At 36.8% G+C, this 19,692-nt stretch overlaps 1 protein-coding gene across 21 annotated transcripts in view; it reads left to right on the forward strand.

Annotated features, from left to right (window-relative positions):
- The window catches only part of WAC (WW domain containing adaptor with coiled-coil), a 90,008-nt gene that overhangs the window by 42,857 nt on the left and 27,459 nt on the right, over positions 1–19,692 (forward strand). For all 21 annotated transcript variants that reach the window (XM_016962843.4, XM_063780573.1, XM_063780575.1 and 18 more), the window contains 3 exons: positions 8,013–8,119; positions 14,352–14,467; positions 15,336–15,448. In XM_016962843.4, coding sequence (XP_016818332.1) covers positions 8,013–8,119; positions 14,352–14,467; positions 15,336–15,448 — 336 coding nt within the window. The remainder of the gene's footprint in view (positions 1–8,012; positions 8,120–14,351; positions 14,468–15,335; positions 15,449–19,692) is intronic.

Here is a 19,692-nt window from a genome sequence, read left to right on the forward strand (position 1 = left end):
TTTGTTCTTTTTTATGGCTACAGATAACTATGCTTAACATTTTCAGGAACTACCAGACTGTTTGCCAAAGCAGATGCAGTATTTTACTTTCACATTAGCAGTGTGTATAAGAGGGTTCCAGTTTCTCTGCATCCTCACCAACACTTGTTTTTGCCTGTCTTTTTGACTATAGCTGTTCTAGTGGGTGTGAAGTGTTATTTCCCTGCAGGTTTGGTTTGCATTTCCCCAATGGCTAATGCCATTGTTCATCTTTGATATGCGCTTTGGCAATTTGTATGTCATCTTTGAGGAAATGTTTGTTCAGATTTTTTACTCATTTTTAATCAGATTATTTTTATTGAGCTGCGGAGTTCTTACTGGTAGAATTAGGTAAAAGTCTTACCAGATGTATGATTAGCAACGTTCTATGTGTTGTCTTTTCACTTTCTGATAGTGTCTTTTCAAACACAACTCAGTTTCATTGTTTTGCACATGCCGCCTCCCATTTTAAAACTCTCCTGTCGCATAATGTTTCCAAAAATGAAGGACTGTGTATGTGAAGGTGATCTCATAATGTATTTTTACTGTACCTTTTCTATGTTTAGATATGCTTAGATACACAAATACTAACATTGTATTATAGTTGCCTACAGTCTTCAGTACAGTTACAGGCTGTATAGATTTATAGCCTAGGAGCAATAGGTTATACCACATAGCCAAGGTGTGTAGTAGACTATACCATCTAGGTTTGCGTTAGTACACTCTTAGGATGTTTGCACAACAAAATTGCTTGACAACATATTGCTCAGAACGTATCCTTGTCTTTAAGCAGCACATGACTGTATGGTATAAAATCGCCATAGTAATATATACATAATAACATATACTGCCTGCAGATAGAAATAATATGTGTAATTTTCACAAACTCTTTGTAGCACTGTGCTAAAAATATGTAGCCATATATATATATTTAAGATAAGATACGGCAGTACTGTTTTTTAAACAATGAAATTTGTTGAGTGTTTCATCTAGCGTTTATCTCTGCCACTTCAATGTTTGAACCTGTTAACAAAGGAATCTACTTAATGTCATTTGTTTGTGACAGATATAAGGCAGATGTATTATATATATAGCATTATTGTCAGTGGTGAGATTTTTCCAAGTAGTGAACATTTTGATAAAAGTTCCAAAAAATGACCTTATTATAAACTAAAGTTGTATTGGTTCATGTGTAAAAAAGAATTAAGTTTTATACAGTACAATTTGCATAGCAGCTATATTCCTGGAAAATTTAGCATGCTGTGCTAAGCAGATTTTGGTTCTAGACTCAGTTAATTATAAGCAGCTTGTTTTCAGATGTTAGACAGTTCTTTGGGAGACATGTATAATGCCCAGTAGGCATCCCTGGCCCCCTTTCACTAAATATCAGCTCACCTTCATGGAGAGCAGTGCTGTCCAGTGAGTCTCATATGCAGTTTTAAGTTTTTTAGTAGCCAACATCTGGAATTTCAATTATATTTATTATTTAACCAGATACAGCTAAAATACTTCATGTAATCAATATAAAAATATTAATGTGATATTTTGCATTTGTTTTTTTACCTAAGTCTTAGAATCTAGTATCTATTTTACACATACAGAAAATCCCAATTCCTACTAGCCGTGTTTCAAGTGCTTAGTAGCTATGTGTGGCCAGTGACTGTCATTGAATAGCACAAATGTAGAGGGAGTAACTGTACAGCCAGCTGTCAAATTGTTGATACTTGTTGTGATCCATTTTTCCCTCCCGCAAGAGACAAAACCTGGTTAGCTATAAGTTTCGCTTTTAACCACCAAGTTTCTTGATATACAGTTGGTAAATTGCAGAATGATATTATTATAAACTAAAGTTGTATTGGTTCGTGTGTACAAATTTTTTTAGTGAAGGATAATGCTCAGAAGTTACTTCCATTTCCATGTTCTTACCCCTAAATAGCTGCATTTTTATCCTAGTGGTTTTTTTTTTGCATTATTATCTCTTGAAAGTAATTGATTTCCATGCTGAGCTGCATGTCTGTGCTATTCAAGTTTTTATTAGTACTCTGATAATAAAGTTGCATAATTTTGAACGGCTTTGTTCCTATTTTTCCCATAAGACTTTTTAATATGCAGTTTTGCAGAATTCAGTCTTTTCAAGGAGAACATTTATCATGTTATAGCAGTACCGTATAGTACAGATATGTGGCTTTCTTGGTGAAACTCTTTTAAATGCTGTGGCCGCTGGTTAGGAGTGATGAAAGGCCAAGGACACTGGAAGGTAGTACAGCATTCAGAGTAACAGAGGAAGAAGATCCTTGGGAAGGTACTGGAAAAGACTTAGGAAGAGACCTGTAGAGTATAATCATCTCTGTAAGTGAAGAGGGTATGATCATCAGTTTATTTTTAGCATATTGCCATCTTTTCAGGGGAGATTCGTTGAGTGTCCTCTACCATTTGACTTCGTAAACCTATGTTTCCCAATGTGTGGCCTGGGTGCTAACTATACTAGAACCATCCTGGGAATGCCTATTAAAAATTCAGGTATTAAGCCAGGCATGGTGGCTCATGCCTTCAGTCCCAGCACTTTGGGAGACCAAGGCAGGTGGATGGATCACTTGAGGACAAGAGTTCGAAAATAGCCTGGCCAACAAAGTGAACGTCTCTACTAAAAATACAAAAATTAGTGGGACATGGTAGCGTACATCTGTAGTGCCAGCTACTTGGGAGGCTGAGGCACAAGGATCTCTTGAGCCCAGGAGGCAGAGGTTGCAGTGAGTCAAGATCGTGCCACTGCATTCCAGCTTGGGTAACTGAGAGATCCTGTCTCAAAACAAAACAAAAAAATTTAAAAATTACTGTGAATTAGAATCTCTGAGAGAGACAACTTCGAGATCTACAATTTTTAATATACTAAAGATTCAGATCCACTACTGAGCTTTATTCAGTCCTGTTTTTGCTTTTGTCTGAAAGCAATATGAGATGGTAGATGTCTTTGAATTATTTCATTTAGTATACAGATATACCTGTTCCTTCCTTAGTGTCTTAAAGAGAATAAAGACACTAAGACTTCTAAGTCTGTGGATCTGGTAATAAGTTCTGGCGGTTGTCAGGGTCTGAATAAGGACATAAATGCCATAATATTTTGCTCCTGAGTAGACTGAAAACTGTTGTTCCACCTTTTTGAAAGCTGGTTGCCTTTCCCACTGCCATTTAATCATATAGAGTTGTATGTCCTCCCTCTGCTTTCCCTGCTTCTAATATCCTGGTTCCCTTTTGTAAATGGAAGGGCATTGTAATTGCTTAATGTCCATTTCTCGCTGAGTCAGGTATGTTTTAATGAATTTTTTTGGACCATTTTCTGATTATTTTCCTAGGCCCTCACTCTTTGAAACTATAGGTTGTGTCCTTCTCACCCTTTAATTTTAGCTTCTGAAGTTTCAGAAGATGCCAAATAGGGATTATTCTGTCAAAAATACTGAAGATTTTGTCAGGGAAAATGTCATTCTCTTGTACCGACCCTTGGACGGTGGTCTGAAACTAGCATCCAGTCATGTTGTTACATCTCCATTTTATAATTTGCCCTGGCTAAGCACTGGAAGGGAGAATTTTGCTCACCATTTAAGTTCTTCAAGTTGCAAGCTTAAGTATAGAGCCCCTATATCTGTCCTGCTCTTCTCCCTAAACCAAGTCATTCCCAATAGCATCCTTTTCTTAGACTCCTTTAAGACTTAACTTTATCAGTCCTAACTTTAATTTCTTGAGGTTGGTTTAAATGTAGAACATTTAAAAACATTTTTATCCCACTTACTCACTGATACAGTATTTCTTGGGTAGATGAATTTTTTTGTTGTTGTTGTTAAATAGCGAGCTTTTCCTTGGTAATATACACAGTGCATAAAGGTACTTGACTGTATAAATGGCATTGCCTCCGTTGCTTTTTTGGATCAGTGTGTGACCCAATGTGTGACCCAGTGAAGCAATGGAGACAATGCTGTTTATACAGTAAAAATTACCCTTTATGCACTGTCTCTCACCAGCATGTATATATTATCTTCCTTTGTGTGCTTGAATACTCACTAGATTTGAGATTGAAATTCTGAGTTCAAGTTTTATGCGTGGATTCTGCTCTTACTGGATAGGTTCAGAAGTCTTACTATATTCTTTCTCTTAGCCTTAGATTCTGTATTATAATAAAAGAAATCTAAAACTTGTGGGGTCGCATATAAAAATTCATGTGATATTTTAAGATAGGAGATTTAAAAGGAATTTTGTGTTGTAGCACTTCTTTTCGGTATGGCTCTAGAAAATCATAACCACCATTACCCCAGCCTTGGGGAGGATGTGCACAATCAGTTTGTTCTTCTACTTGTGTATTACTTCAGTTTGGAAAGAGATACACGGAAATACCAAAGAAAGTATGTAAGGTAATATAAGCTGAAGCTTTTATTCTGAGACATTTAACTTTGTTTACCTTATTATTGTCATTTTATTCAGGGGCAAATCTGCACTACCTTTAGGTCCTAAGGGCATCCTTCTAGTTGGAATGTAAAGATGTATCGCCTGCCATGCTTTGTATAAAACCTCTTATGTGAATTTGAAATCTGTTTAAGAATGTTAGTTTATTCTTAGTCTTTCACAAAAATATCTTTATCTTACTCCTCACCCATTTTAAGTTTTGTTTTTGGTAAGCAGTCTTAAGTAAATCTCCATAGAATGTGGAATCTGGTCCCTATCCAAAAAGCTCTTGTCTTTGAAAATAATTTCCGCATCAACAACTGATTCCGTTTCCTCTTTTAGAGAAGTCAGGCTGGTGTGCCTTGATGCTTATGACTTGATTATTATGCTGTGCCTTCTGAAAACACATACACTAGACCTAAAAGTTAGTTGGTAACTTCCGTCAGGCTGGTGGAAGGCATACCATTTCTTTAGAGGTATAATTAATTGGAATGCTTGTCAGTATTTGAGTTTTCATTGACTTCAGGAATAGTCACTAAAGCGGAGTGAATTCCTGGATCTTAACCTCATGAGAGGTCAATAGACCTCATTTGTAATATACCTTATGTTTGTAGAATACCTGTCACGTCTTTCAGCAAACTTTTAATGTGGCACTTTCATTTCATAGATTTAAGCATAGAACATACTGTTCAAGAATGTGTGCAAATAAATGTCTGGGGTATCTAACCCAGGCTTTTTAATGGATTACTCTGGGATTTATTTCAGTCAGTAAGATTAGCTTTTTTTCCATTACTGTCGACAAACTTAAGGAAATTTTCATGGAAATCCCACTTTGCGAGTAGTGCATATATATTCTAGTAGTCCATATTACTAGTTCTACTTCTTATATTCAGTTGTAAATCTGATTTTTAAAAAATCTTTGGAGTTATATCTGAAAAGTAGAAATTTCAGCATAGATCTCATGTTTTTCTTTAAAACTTGAAGTATTAATTTTCCTTTGTTACTAAGCATTTTGGGATCCTAAAACCATTTGTGAGGTTTGGTGATTCTCTAAGACTCTCAGGACTCAATATAGTCATTATCATGACTGTGACTTACTACAGTGGACAGGTGCAAAGAGAAAAGGCACATGGGGCAAAATCTGAAGGAATCCAGGTGTAAGCTTCTAAGAATTCTTGCCTAAGAGAGTCATACAGGATGCACTTAATTCCTCCAGCAACAAATTGTGACACACTTGTGGAATGTTGTCTACCAGGGAAGCTCACTAGAGATTTAGTGTGCACGGCTTTTACTGGATTTGGTGAGTTATATAGGTACTCTTTGCCTTGCATGTACCAAAATTTCAGACTCCAGTAGGAAAGCAGGTGTTCAGTACAAACCATATTATATACCCAAACAGCTTAGGTACAATGAGCGATTCTTTTTTTTTTTTTTTTTTTTTTTTAAGACGGGTTCTCATTATATCACCCAGCCTGGTCTTGAACTCCTGGACTCAAGGGATTCCCCTGCCTCTACCTCCTCAGTAGTCGGGACTAGTGCAAGCCACTGTGCCTGGCCTCAGTGAGCACCTCTTTCACCTCTTTATCAGTTAGGGTTGTGAGATCCCTCTGGAAGTCTAGATTCCCACATGTCTGTCAAGGGCCAGCTGTGCCAGAAAGCCTTTCTAAAGATAGCAGTCTCTGGGCTTCTGTTAACTTTTCCTGTATACTCAGCCTTTTTGTTTGTTTGTTTGTTTTTTGAGACAGAGTCTTGCTCTGTTGCCCAGGCGGGAGTGCAGTGGCACAATTCTCAGCTCACTGCAACCTCACCTCCCAGGTTCAAGTGATGCTCCTGCCTCAGCCTCCCGAGTAGCTGGGACTACAGGCACACACCACCACGTCCAGCTAACTTTTGTATTTTTAGTAGAGATGGGGTTTTACCATGTTGGTCAGGCTGGTCTCGAACTCCTGGACCTCGGGTGATCCACCCGCCTCGGCCTCCCAAAGTGTTCAGCTTATTTTTGACTGATTTCTTCTTGATTGAGTTCATTCATAGAGCATTTATTGAGGATTTATTTCTTGCTTCCTGTTATTTAAAAGGGGGTTTAGGGTATTCTATCTATATAAATAGAATACTGTACAGCAAGATGAAATCAAAATAAGTAGAAGAACCCATCAGACTTCTTAGGAAATATCCTCTATCATACCACCTACGTTGTTCTTAAGTAACCATTGTACTTAGGTAATTCTCTTTGATCTTTTGTGACATCACTAGCTTTCTTGGGTCTTTGAATCTGCATGTAGTTTCCATTATAAGCAGACCCTTATCTGAGGGTAAATCTTGGCCATTGCCTTTTTTCCTGTCATACTCTTACTTCATCCATGAACTTTTTTAGTGCCTGCTGCTTACATGCAAAGCAGTTAGTCCCCTCTCCTACCTTTGACTTCTAATAGAAAAGACTTCCAAATCCACATCTACTTACACCTTTTCTTCTGAATTCCTAGTTCTGTATTAATCTGACCATTTTCATTTGGATATCTAAAACCTTATAGTCATCATCTGTCTCAGTTCACCTTTCCTCTTACCATTTAGTTGTTTCTATTGATTGAAATAATATTCCTAACTCATTTCTACTTTTATCCACCCTGGTTCTAACTGATAATTCCTGGACCACTGGAGCATTTAAATTGCTCTTTGCACTTCTAGTTTTTGTTCATAATAGTGTAGCCTCCATGCCACTCCTAGATCACTTACTAAAAAAAATACCAGTTGGATTATGTTACTTTGTTGCTGAAAAATCTAGAATTAAGGAATGATATTGAAATACTAACATTAGACTTCTGTGGTGAACCTTTTTGTGTCATTCATCAAAGTGTTTTTGCAAGTCTGGATTTTTATACCCTGCTTTTTCTTAAAGCAAGAGAAACTTTTTTCTGTGGTCACTGACATATACAGATTTTCATAAAACTTGAGTTACTCTTAAGCAATTTTTAGATAGAGTTGGACCTGTTAGGAAAAGACTCTTGATGTCATCTTTATCATCTTGTAAGTGAGCACCTTCCCTAAGACTCTTTAACTTCTTGAAAAAAGTTGATGCTGTTTTATTTGAAAAATCGTCAAGACTATTAAAAGGCAAATAGGGGAAACTGTTAAGAAATTGAAATACAGTTGCAAAAACATACTGATAACAGTGACTTTTAGTTCTGTATCATTTGAGTTCTTGTGCCTTTTTTCTGTGCACATTGTACTTCTATTTTTGTCCAGTAAAACTTTAAGAAAACCCAGAAGTTGCTACAAATGATAAAGATAAGGTTTTGTTTCTCTCAAAAAGGTTCTGTTATATGCTGCTGTTCCAGGACATATCAGGATGACAACTATGTATAATATTTTAAAGCCACATCTTTAGTAGGTTCACAGATACTTTATATACTGTAAAAAGTATGACTGTGTATATATTCCTAATGCTTATGTAAGATGTTCGTTTAGAGATATACAATAATATCTAGTATGATAGAAAACAGTTTAGATTAAACATGAAATACAGTTTACTTGTAATTCACTTTGTTCTTTATTTTTTTAAGGGACCAGTTACTCTCCACAAGAAAATTCACACAACCACAGTGCTGTTCATAGTTCAAATTCACATTCTTCTAATCCAAGCAATAACCCAAGCAAAACTTCAGATGCAGTAAGTATTATAAACATGTCCAATATTGTTTCTTTGGAATTTATTGCAAAAAAAAAAAAAAAATACAACCCATGGCAAGTCTTGTAAAATCTAATGTCTTTTTTTTTTAAATGTTTCAATCACAGTCTTAATGTGTTTATTTGATATTATTATTATCCTATTTTAAACCAATGAGCCAAGCTTATTAATGGAACTGAAGAGTTGTCAGAAGATAGTATCTTTGGTATTACTTAATTAGGATTCCTGTACAAAGCAATGTTTTTCCGTTGTGATATCTGAGATAAAAAGAACTTCAGGCTGAAACTTCTTTAAAGTGGTCTAAGTTAAGCTTACTTTCTTTCCATAGTGTATAAACTCCTTATAGGATACATTTATTATCTACTGTATCTTACACACTCTCCCAGACACTAGGGATATACAGTTACCTGTCCACAAGGGTGTGAAACCCAGTGAGGGATTTTAAATATTTTCAGAAGTTTAGTTTAATGAAATAAGTTATTTATTTTGAATTTTAAGTCATAGGTTTAAATGAAATTTTTAATTCAGCAAAATTAATAAGGTTTTAATTCACCAGGCATATGCTAAGCTGCATATATATGGAATATGGCCCATCTTAAAGGAATTCTGGGACCTGTGGTAGAGACAGAAAAGTAAACAAATAGTGCCTGTTAAAGTTGCTTTGGAGGGTGCTCAACACAGGACTCCCAGCTTGGGTGAGGAAGATAGTAAAGTATAACTAATGCTTCCCAACAGGCTGACTAAAACTTAGGCAGTAAAAGAGCTCTGGACTTCATAGCATGCAAAGGAATAGAGCTTGCAACGATGTAGAAGTGTAAAATAGTGTAGCACGGTTAGAGAACTGCCAGAATTTTGACAGTGTGGAAAAATGTCAGGAGCTAAAGTTACAGAGGTAAGTGGGAGGCATATCATAAGAAGCTCTATGTCATGCCAAGGAATATTAATTATACATATATAAGGCAGTGGAGAGGTATTGAAGGATATAATCAGTAAAATAACATCATATTTGCAATTTAAAAAATTATCTCGGGTAGCAGTGTGGAAAATATAGGAAAGAACGAACAATGAGAAGGCTGACAAAGGTGTAGGTTGAGTCCAACTGATTTTGCTTTGAGTATTTGAGTGATCATCATGTCTTAATTGACTTTGAAAGACCTTCAGATTTTATTTTTGTTTCTTGTTGAAGCAGTGTGGATAGTACATTTCCATAGAAAATTGAGACATTAGGATAATATTTGGATAAAAATAGATAGTATTAGTGTCCATTTAGAAAATTATACTATTGGCCAGGCACGGTGGCTCGCTCCTGTAATCCTAGCACTTGGGAGGCCAAGGCGGGTGGATCACTTGAGGCCAAGATGGTGAAACCCCATCTCTACTAAAGATACAAAAGTTATCCTGGCATGGTGGCAAGCACCTGTAATCCCAGCTACTTGGGAGACTGAGGCAGGAGAATTACTTGAACCTGGGAGGCGGAGGTTGCAGTGAGCCAAGATCACCCCATTGCATTCCAGCCTGGGTGACAGAGCAAGACTGTCTCAAAAAAGAAAAGAAAATCATGTTAATTGTTTTAACACAGAATTTAATATATGGGATTGTTTAAGCAGATACTGAAAAAAAACAAAGGAACCCTGAGGTAACACAGTAATCAACACTCAAGGCTATTGAACAACCGGATGAATTTGGGGTTTTAGAACCCAGTAGCATAGAGGAGGAGCCCCACAGAGCTGGTAGTAATATCTCTGAGGGTATGGTGAAGCTAGTTCTAGTGGTGGGATGGTCGCCGAGAGCTGGTAACAACTGTGGCTGCTCCTTTCTCCTGCCTTTCATTCGTCTAATGCTTCTAAGAGGAAGGAAGCCATCTGGCTAAATAGAGAGTAATTTGCACTGTCCCAGCTCTAGCATCACAGAGCGGACTATCAAAGGGTGGGACTGGGACTGAGAAAACAGCTCGCTAAGCCTTCACGCGTGCTATCGTCAAACTATTTGTGATGGGTCATTTTCTTTTTCCTTTCTTTTTTTTTTTTCCAAGTAGGGAAGGGAGGATGAGGCCAAGTGGGGAGAAGGGGGAGCAAATCATTTTCAGTGAGATGTATATTCAGGATTTTAGAATGAATCTGCCTGTTTTCCTGGAAAACAGTCTATTACTTTACAAAGTAACACTAACCTAAAGTTCCACTTGTCATTGACAGTTTAGATTTGCTATTTGTCTACTCTTAGGACAGCAGCAGCCCTTGTGGGCATTGTTTTTTTTTTATTTTGTGAAACACAAATGCAAACAAAACAAACACCTCATTCAGGGAAGACAAACTTTGATTATTAGGATTTTACAGCAGTGGGTTTAACCCAGTGAAGTCAGAAAGAATAAATAATGGGCGTAGATAAGCTTGAATGATTCAAATCATAAGGGTGTCAGGGAACTTAATTATGTGAGTGAAAGTTGAAGACCATTACTAGAATAGATAAAATGTTTTGTGTTTCTGGAATCCGCGTTCTGGTTTCTCTAGATTTCACCTGTAGGTGCATAAGTAGTGGTCTTTTGCATTATAATGTACCTAGTGGGAATGACACAAACAGCCCTTATGAACTGTAAATTTAATCTTACCTGAAAAGTTGGCTTTAGAGTTATCTACACAGATATTTGGGTATGTGGGTGATTTTTTAAAATCAAGTTAACTATTAAAAACCAAGTTGAAATTATCTTTTATTTTCAGTATTAGATTAAGGCGTTAACATTTAATGTACTTCCCTGCTAAGTCCTCTGATAAACATTTATTGTGGGGTGTTTACTGCAGAGCCTGGCTTATGGTAAAGATTAGGAAAAGCTTGGTGAATGCCTCCTTCACAAAAAAGTCATGGGAATGTTGGGCGCAGTGGCTCACAACTATAATTCCAGCACTTTGGAATGCCAAGGCAGGAGGATCACTTGAGGCTTGGAGTTTAAAACCAGCCTGGGCAACATAGTAAGCGCCTGTCTCTACAAAAAAATAAAAATAAAAAAAATAAATAGCTAAGCGTGGTGGTGTGTTCCTGTGGTCCCAACTACTTGGAAGGCTGAAGCAAAGGATTGCTTGAGCCCAGAAGGTTGAGGCTGCTGCGTTGAGCTATGGTTGCGCCACTGCACCTCCAGCCTGGCCGACAGCAAGACCCTGTTTCAAAAAAAATAATAATAAAAGGTAAAATAAAAAAATCATGGTACGACTTGTAGATTATTTTAGATTAGTCGTGCATATTTGATTTTTCAAAGGGGGCTCTGAATTAGGGAAAAAATGTTGCTTATTTTTATTTAAAGACACTGTAATTGAGATTTTCCCTTCTAAATATTCTGTGCCAATTTTGATTTGCTGGGATGTGCTTAAGTTCAATCCTGTATGAGTTTGCATTCATATTCCAGCTCATCTTGTTATCAACTAAGTGTCATCTGCATACTTTGGAGCTTTTGAGTCTTGAGCCAGGCGAGGTGCTTCCCCCCTGTAGTCCTGGCTACTCAGGAGACTGAGGAGGGAGGCTCGCTTGAGCCCAGGAGTTGGAAACCAGCCTGGGCAGTATAACAAGACCTCATCTCGGGGAAGAACGGAAAGGAAAGAAAAAGTTTGAGTCTCATCAATATCTACCATATTAAAAATTAAAACTGGGAAATTAACTATTCATTTCATTTAAAATATCAATTGTAAACCCATTATATGGTAACATATGTAACATCTTTATGAAAAGTAATTTTTAAAAAAATAGACATTGAACATCTTGGTAATGTTTGACTTAATAGAAAAAGACACTTAGAATTTCATAATTTCATATCTGCTTCTGCATTCAATCTGTTATGATACATCCAGTGTTTTGTTGAGCCTCTGGGTAAACTTCACTGTATGCTTGTGGTAAAATGAGGAAGAAAAAAATAATCATGTTAGTATTATTATGAAAATAGTTCTGGTCTTGTGAAAGGCTGTTGGGGTTCCCCAAGGTTTCCTGGATAACACTTGGAGAGCTGCTTTAGAGCATATGTTGGCAACCATCCCAGGCCAAATCTAGAAAACTTTAAATGTTTGCAGGCCTTTCGTTTAAGTTCTCAATATTAGTTACTCTTTTTGTAAAGTTAAGAAATTTGACACCTGCTATTGCACATCGGCATTGTAAAAATTATTCCATAATTTGAAGAGTTTCTTTTTCCTTAACCCCTTGAGGATGGCAGTGGGGTGGAGAAAATAAAGTTATTGGTATGTGATTGTATGCTCTACCCTGGAATTTTGTTAAGTGTAAGGCATCAGCTTGGACTAATCTAGAATTTGATAGGCAAAATCAATGTAGTGTGGTAGACCGGTGCTCGGGTTTGTGAACTTTCTGTCCTGGAGGTTGTGCCAGAATGTTAATCACTTAAATAGAATGTTTAGTTCAGCTGACTTTTTTTTTTCCTTAAAGCACAACTTCTGTGAAAGAAACAGTATGTTTATATATTCAAATGCAAACTCCTTATTTCCTCCAGGATAAGTTGGCAAACCATCACTTGGAAGAGCACTGGCCTAGACCATACTGACCTCTGGTGTCCTCTGTCCACTAGTCTCAAATCTCATTCTACCTCTTCAGTTCAGTAATTCCACATAACCACTTGGCAAGCAAACCAAGCCTTCCAGATAACATCCGTAGAAGGGATCAGTTGCATAATAATTTATGTATAGGGAGGAGTAGGTGGTAGGGAAGAACTTTCTGAATTTGGCCCTTTGTGATTGGGCTCCTAAAGCTTGATTGTAGGCTTCTGGAAGCTAGTGGGATTGAAAATTAACTCTCCACTGCTTTTTGAGGTGTGAGGGCACAGGGCTGCTTTGCCACCCTCATTATTTTGGGATGTAAACCTGAGCATATAAATACATGGCAGAGTCTGTGATCTTTTTCCAGCTGCCTTCAGAATTATTAGGGGAATTTCCAGAATTGGTGTTAATTTGGTGGAAATAATAGGCATTTGGAAACCAGAGTTTTTGTCCTTTGATAAACCACTAATTAGTTTTGTGACCTATAGACAACTCATAAGTTCTCTCAGCTTGTTTCCAAGTTGTTAAAATTAAAGCTGGGCCAAGGGTAAGGCAGTGAATAAGACTTCATTTCCTCAAGCTTGAAAACTGTGGCACGATACAGTGAACCCGGAAGGATAGGCTATGATAGTATAGTACATTATTTAATTTTTTTAAAGTGGTTTAATCTTTTTAAATATTTTTTAATTTTTCTAAATTGACAATTCTACATATTTATGGGGTACATAGTGATGTTTCGATACATACAGTGTATTATAATGTTCAAATGAGTAATTTGCATATCTATCATCTCAAACATTTATTTGTGTTGGGAACACTCAAAATCCTCTTTTCTAGCTATTTGACAAAATATAATCAATGTTATTTCAGTAAGCTCCTTTGAAAAAATAAGGAATTCAACCAGGATAGTTGAGATTCTACCAGATTTCCTGGGGGCAATTAGATACTTAACTAATCTTTGTGAGATTCGTTTCGTGGAAACTAGACCTTTCAGATCTTTCTAATTTCATTATGTTACATTGTCTATAAAACTACCTGGAAGAGACTGTACCTGAGAATTTTTGAAAGACCATTTTTAGTTATGGGAAAAAGAGTGATACTGCTAATCCTGTATATTACATGAGAACAAGATTCTGGTTTATGTGTACTTGATCCATCTTGTCGATTTTGAAGGTGAAACAAACTTATAGCTTTTAATTAGCTTTCTGTTTATGTTTACATATTTTGGTTCCTTTTCTCACTGAGTAACAGTTAATACAGGCAAGATTGTTCTCTTTTATACCATATATAATTACTATTGTGCCTTAGAATTTAGAACTGATGATTTCATGCCATCATCTAGTCGAGAGTGCATTCCCCACCCCCATGTTACTGGATTTCAACAATTAAAATTGTGGTGGGAGATTTTTTCATGCTTTCTAAAATCAAGGTGATGTTAATTTCACAGTTTTCTTTCTGTGCCTAACAATCTAATTTTTATTCTGCTTAATTTTGATATTTTATAAAGTTCTATTGTCTTTGAAGATTTTCATAAACTAAGGTCTTATAAATACTTACACAGATAATTGCATTCTAGTTCAGAGTACCTTTATCTCATAAGTGTTTTCCTGTATGTGTGCTTTGATGTTCTTGATATTTCATGTGATTAAATAGTATTAACATTTTCTAATTGTAAAAAATATATTTTTAAGCCTTATGATTCTGCAGATGACTGGTCTGAGCATATTAGCTCTTCTGGGAAAAAGTACTACTACAATTGTCGAACAGAAGTTTCACAATGGGAAAAACCAAAAGAGTGGCTTGAAAGGTAATTAGCTTTTAATCTAATTAAACATTATTTCTCTAGCTTGGTTCTACTGGTTAACTTCTTACAGCATTAAACATTCTAATTTAGCTTTTTTATAGTGCTGCCCATCTACACTTTTTAGTTGCAGTGGTTGGTTGCCCCTTCATGTTTTCCATAGTTTGTCTTTACTTTTAAAAACAAAAAACCTGGCTGGGTGCAGTGGCTCATGCCTGTAATCCCAGAACTTTGAGAGGCCAAGACGGGGGAGGATCACTTGAGCCTAGGAGTTTGAGGCCAGCCCTGGCAACATAGTGAGACCCTGCCTCTACAAAAAGTTAGCTGTGAGTGGTAGCATGCACTTGTAGTCCTAGCTACTAAGAGGCTGAGGTGGGAGGATGGCTTGAGCCTAAGAGGCCAAAGCTGCAGTGAGCCATCATGATGCCACTGCACTCTAGCCTGAGCAACAGAGCAAGATGCTATCTCCAAAAAAAAAAAAAAAAAAAAATCTAGGATAGATAGGCAGCTGTCCACAAAGGACTTTTGAATAGTCAGTATAGTTAATAAAATACCTACGTTTATGCATCTTTAATTTTGATGGAAATTTTAATAGTTTAATAAGGCCATAATGTTTCTTTCACATGTAGAATTAAAATTGCTGAGCTTTGGTTATGGCGTTAGTGGTATAATAATTGGTATAATTCTGCCGTTAGTGAGACACGTTAGTGTTCTGTTTGTTACGTTCCATCTCACACACCAGTTAAATTATGACCATGTTCACTCCTTTTGTTGTTTATATACCATTTGTTAGGCATTTGGCCAGAGCTGTTTATTATGGAAACTCATGCCCTTAATGTAATTTTTATATGTTTATCTTTTTTTTTATTTTTAGAGAACAGAGACAAAAAGAAGCAAACAAGATGGCAGTCAACAGCTTCCCAAAAGATAGGGATTACAGAAGAGAGGTGATGCAAGCAACAGCCACTAGTGGGTTTGCCAGTGGAAGTAAGTATTAATTTTTTTTCTTTGAAATGTATGTTTGACTTATTCGTATTTATTTTTTCAAATCTGTATCCATTGCCATCTACATATGTAAATTAAAATAAATAGAAACATATGGAGATTCTTTTATGTTGGATTTATTATACCCTCCACCATTTTGGTCCCTGAAAAGGGAAAAGATACACGGTCGAGTAGTACAGGTATGTGTTTCCCACTACACATTATGGCTATAATGGAGTTGAATTGCAAACAGTAAAATTTTGTTTTGGATTGGTCTCCCCTGATCCCCCCAGACAGGAGCTTCCTCTCCCACCCTCCCTGCCTGCCCTTAAGTTGTGTCCTATTAAACTGGACACAAATCTCACCGGCTTTTAGTCTAATAATTGAATCATAGCTACACACAGTGACACCAGAATAGCTACTTGTTTTTTTATGTTACCAGTGAGTAACTTGTTTATCCTTGTATTTAGAAACTAATTTCACCATGATCACAGATCTATGTAATATCTCTAGTTTGAATTTCCACACAATTTTAAAATGTCTACTAGAAAACTTACACCTTTTTGTTCCAAGGTGCTCTTCATCTATAAATCAAACCGTGGGCATACTTCAGTGTTCTTCTGAGGCCAAATTTTGTGCTGGTGGGACAATTTTGTATAACATACATTTATTTTGTAATTCATTCTCCAAATTTGAAGCTTTATTAAAGGTATTCTATTTCCACTGGCTTCCCTTAACTTGAATAAAATTTACTCCCAGTGCCGTGGCTCATGCCTGCTGCAATCCCAGCCCTTTGGGAGGCCGAGGCAGGAGGATGGCTTGAGGCCAAGAGTTTGAGACCGGCCTGTGCAACATGGCAAGACCCAGTGTCCACAGAATTAAAAAGTAACCACGCAGCTGTAATCCCAGCCACTTGGGAGGCTGAGGCAAGAAGATGACTTGAGCCCTGGCGTTTGGCTATGATCTTGCCACTGCACTCTAGCCTGGCAACAGAGTCAGACTCTGTCTCAAAAAAAAAAAAAAAATTAACTGTCACATAGACTTCTTGGGTTCCTTTTGCAATTTTGAGAAGAATTTCAAGATGATGTTTTCTGGGAATTCTTAGACTTCAGTGTTTCAATCCTGCTCCTGTAACTCAAACCAAAAAGTTGGGGTTGTGTTTGGTCTTAGAAGGGATTATTGAATTTTTGATGGGAGAAAATATTTAAGACGAAACAGTAACATACATCTGCAGGATTAAGTGTTAAATTTTTAAATCAGTGAAATTGTATATAGTTTTTTTAATGGTATAAAGTACTGAAGTTGGCATATTAAAGAACATTGAATTTTGAGATGGAAGAATTAGATTCTAGTCCCATTTCTTCTTACATCTTAATTAACTGACTTTTGTCAAACAATTAAAAATGAGACCGAGGTTTTCCTCTAGACATAAACAAGTTGCACCCAGCTTGTGGGTTTTTTGAGCAAATTGCAGGGGAGGGGATGCACAGAAAATGAGTGACAGATGGCTGGGTGCGATGGCTCACACCTGTAATCCCAGCACTTTGGGAGGCCGAGGCAGGCGGATCACAAAGTCAAGAGATCGAGCCCATCCTGGCCAACATGGTGAAACCCCGTCTCTACTAAAATACAAAAGTTAGCTAGGTGTGGTGGCGCATGCCTGTAATCCCAGCCACTCGGAAGGCTGAGGCAGGATAATCGCTTGAACCCAGGAGGTGGAGGTTGCTGTGACCTGAGATTGCACCACTGTACTCCAGCCTGGGCGACAGAGCAAGACTCTGTCTCCAAAAAAGAAAAAAGAAAATGAGTGATGAGTGATAGATAAGTATAAAAATAACTTTTTAACTTGTTTTTCTTCATGATTTCAAAAGTAGGCCATATTCGTAAATAGGTAAAGTTTTTAAATTCCATGACTCCAGAACATTTTGGAATATATACTTTTTTTTCTGTATGCATATAAATGTGTATACAAATTACATATGTATGTATTTGAAAAATGGGATTCTGTGTTGCTGTTTTTTACCTGTTCTTTTATTCAGTAATGTGTCAGGAATATGTTTTTATGTCTGTTTATAATTCTGCATTTGTTATATTGATTGCATAGGTATACCTTCATTGACAAATAATCCCCTATCAATGAATACTTGGGAGGTTTTCAGCCTTTTCCTGCTGTAAACAAGATTATGATTTCATATCTGCCCACTTCTCTGATTACTGCCTTCAGTTAAATTCCTAGATAGGCAAATGAGGAGTCATTGTGTCTGTGCTTGTGTTGAAATGTAGTCATGTATCACACTTTTTTTTAGTTTAGGTAATGTTTGAGGAAGAACCTTAGCTGTGTTGTTGCTTTTTTAAAAAATTGGTCAACTTAGTAATAAAGTGAATAAGCCATTCAAGTATTTAACTTAGTCTATCCAAAACATACTGGCAGAGTGTTGCCTTGTGTTTCAGTGTATTGGTGTTTGTGTAGAGTATGGCTTAAAGCTTGTTCTTGACTACCAATAAAAGAACTTTAGGGGATGGCAGAGGGGGAAGGATTCAGAAGATTTTTACATGTAAAGAGATAAAGTAGGTTTCAATGAGGTTTTTGTTTTTGTTTTTTTGCAATATATTAAGTGTTTGTAAAGCACTAAAATATTTTAACAAAGGCCAGGCACGGTGGCTCTTGCCTGTAATCCCAGCACTTTGGGAGGCCGAGACGGGTGGATCATCTGAGGTCAAGAGTTTGAGACCAGCCCGGCCAATGTGGCGAAACCCCGTCTCTACTAAAAATACAAAAATAAGCTGGGCGTGGTGGTGTGCGCCTGTAATCCCAGCCACTTGGGAGGCTGAGGCAGGCAGAGGTTTCAGTGAGGCGAGATTCATGCCATTGCACTCCAGCCTGGGTGACAGAGTGAGACTCTCTCAAAATAAATAAATAAATAAAATATTTTATCAAATGTTAATATTCTCCACAACTTGATACTGAAAATTATATGGATAAAATTTTTAATTTGCGTTTAACTGCTACTAATTTTTATTTTTGCAAACCTGTGCTTTATATGTTGATGGCTCTATGTTTAGAGAAACCTTACTTAGGGTTTCTCAACAGAAGCACTAATGACACTTTGGGTGAAGTAATTGTTTGTTATGGAAGGCTTTCCTGTTTTGTAGGTTGTTGAGCACCATAACTGGCCTCTCCTCACTAGATGCCAGTAGCATACCTCCCCTCTCTCCAGTCAGGACAAGCAAAGCACCACCCTCTGGGAGGGTGACAAACAGGCACTGCTTTAACTGTGTTTATCTAGAGTTGTAACTATAGAAAGCTGTTACAGCTATAGCATCCCCTGTTCCTGTAATGCTGCTGCCCTTTTTGTTTTTTTAATTCAAAAATGTTAGAAGTATCATCCTTAATTTTCATTGGAGTACATATGCTTGATACATTTTGACTAGCGATATAGAACTGAAAGGAAGTTTTCTTGGTTGAGGAAATAAAAATTGTATACAGGGTTGGGCATGATATTATTCCTGCTATGTCTGTCTCTAAAGGTTTCTGTCTTAGTTGTATCCTCATTGCAGGTAGAAACTGTAGAATAAAACTTTTTAAATTTTATGTTCATGCAAGTTGATAGCTTACTTATATATTACTATCATACAACATGTTTGTATTCTGTTCATTTTTGTAGATTTTTATATTGTATCATTTATAACACTGAATTTTATGTAGTAAGTCATTGTCAAAAGACCTTGTGCTTTGATGTGATTGACTTTTTGGGTGGTATTCCGGTACCTTTTGTTGTGGTGTACCATGTAGTGGTTGTGTACTGACAGCTTTGAAACTGACTTCTAGTTTGAATGTTCCTCCTTCGTTGTTTTGTCTTGGTCTTTACAATTGGAGGAGCTGTGAATTGAAAAAAACTATACAGTAATCAACAGAGAGGGCATCCTTTAGTAAAATTATTGTACATCACATGCTTGGATTTTAGGTCGTTTCTCTCCTTGGAGGTTATTTTAATTCTTTAGTTATTGTTGGGAATATTGTAATTTAGATTGGACACTTTGAATGAACTTCAACATGATAGTTGAAATTTTCGTTCTTTTTGTACTGTTTTGTGGAATCATGGTGTTAGAATTTAAATTGATAGATTTTAAACTGTTTTCAGTATTTCTGAGCTTAAAGTATTTTTGTGGCTTTAAATTGAAAGAGGATTTGTTTTTAATACACCTAGTGATAAGTAGATTGTTCTCACTATGCTGCGGGTGTTGGA

Source organism: Pan troglodytes, chromosome 8 (genome assembly GCF_028858775.2).
Source record: "Pan troglodytes isolate AG18354 chromosome 8, NHGRI_mPanTro3-v2.0_pri, whole genome shotgun sequence".
NCBI classification, from domain to species: domain Eukaryota; kingdom Metazoa; phylum Chordata; class Mammalia; order Primates; family Hominidae; genus Pan; species Pan troglodytes.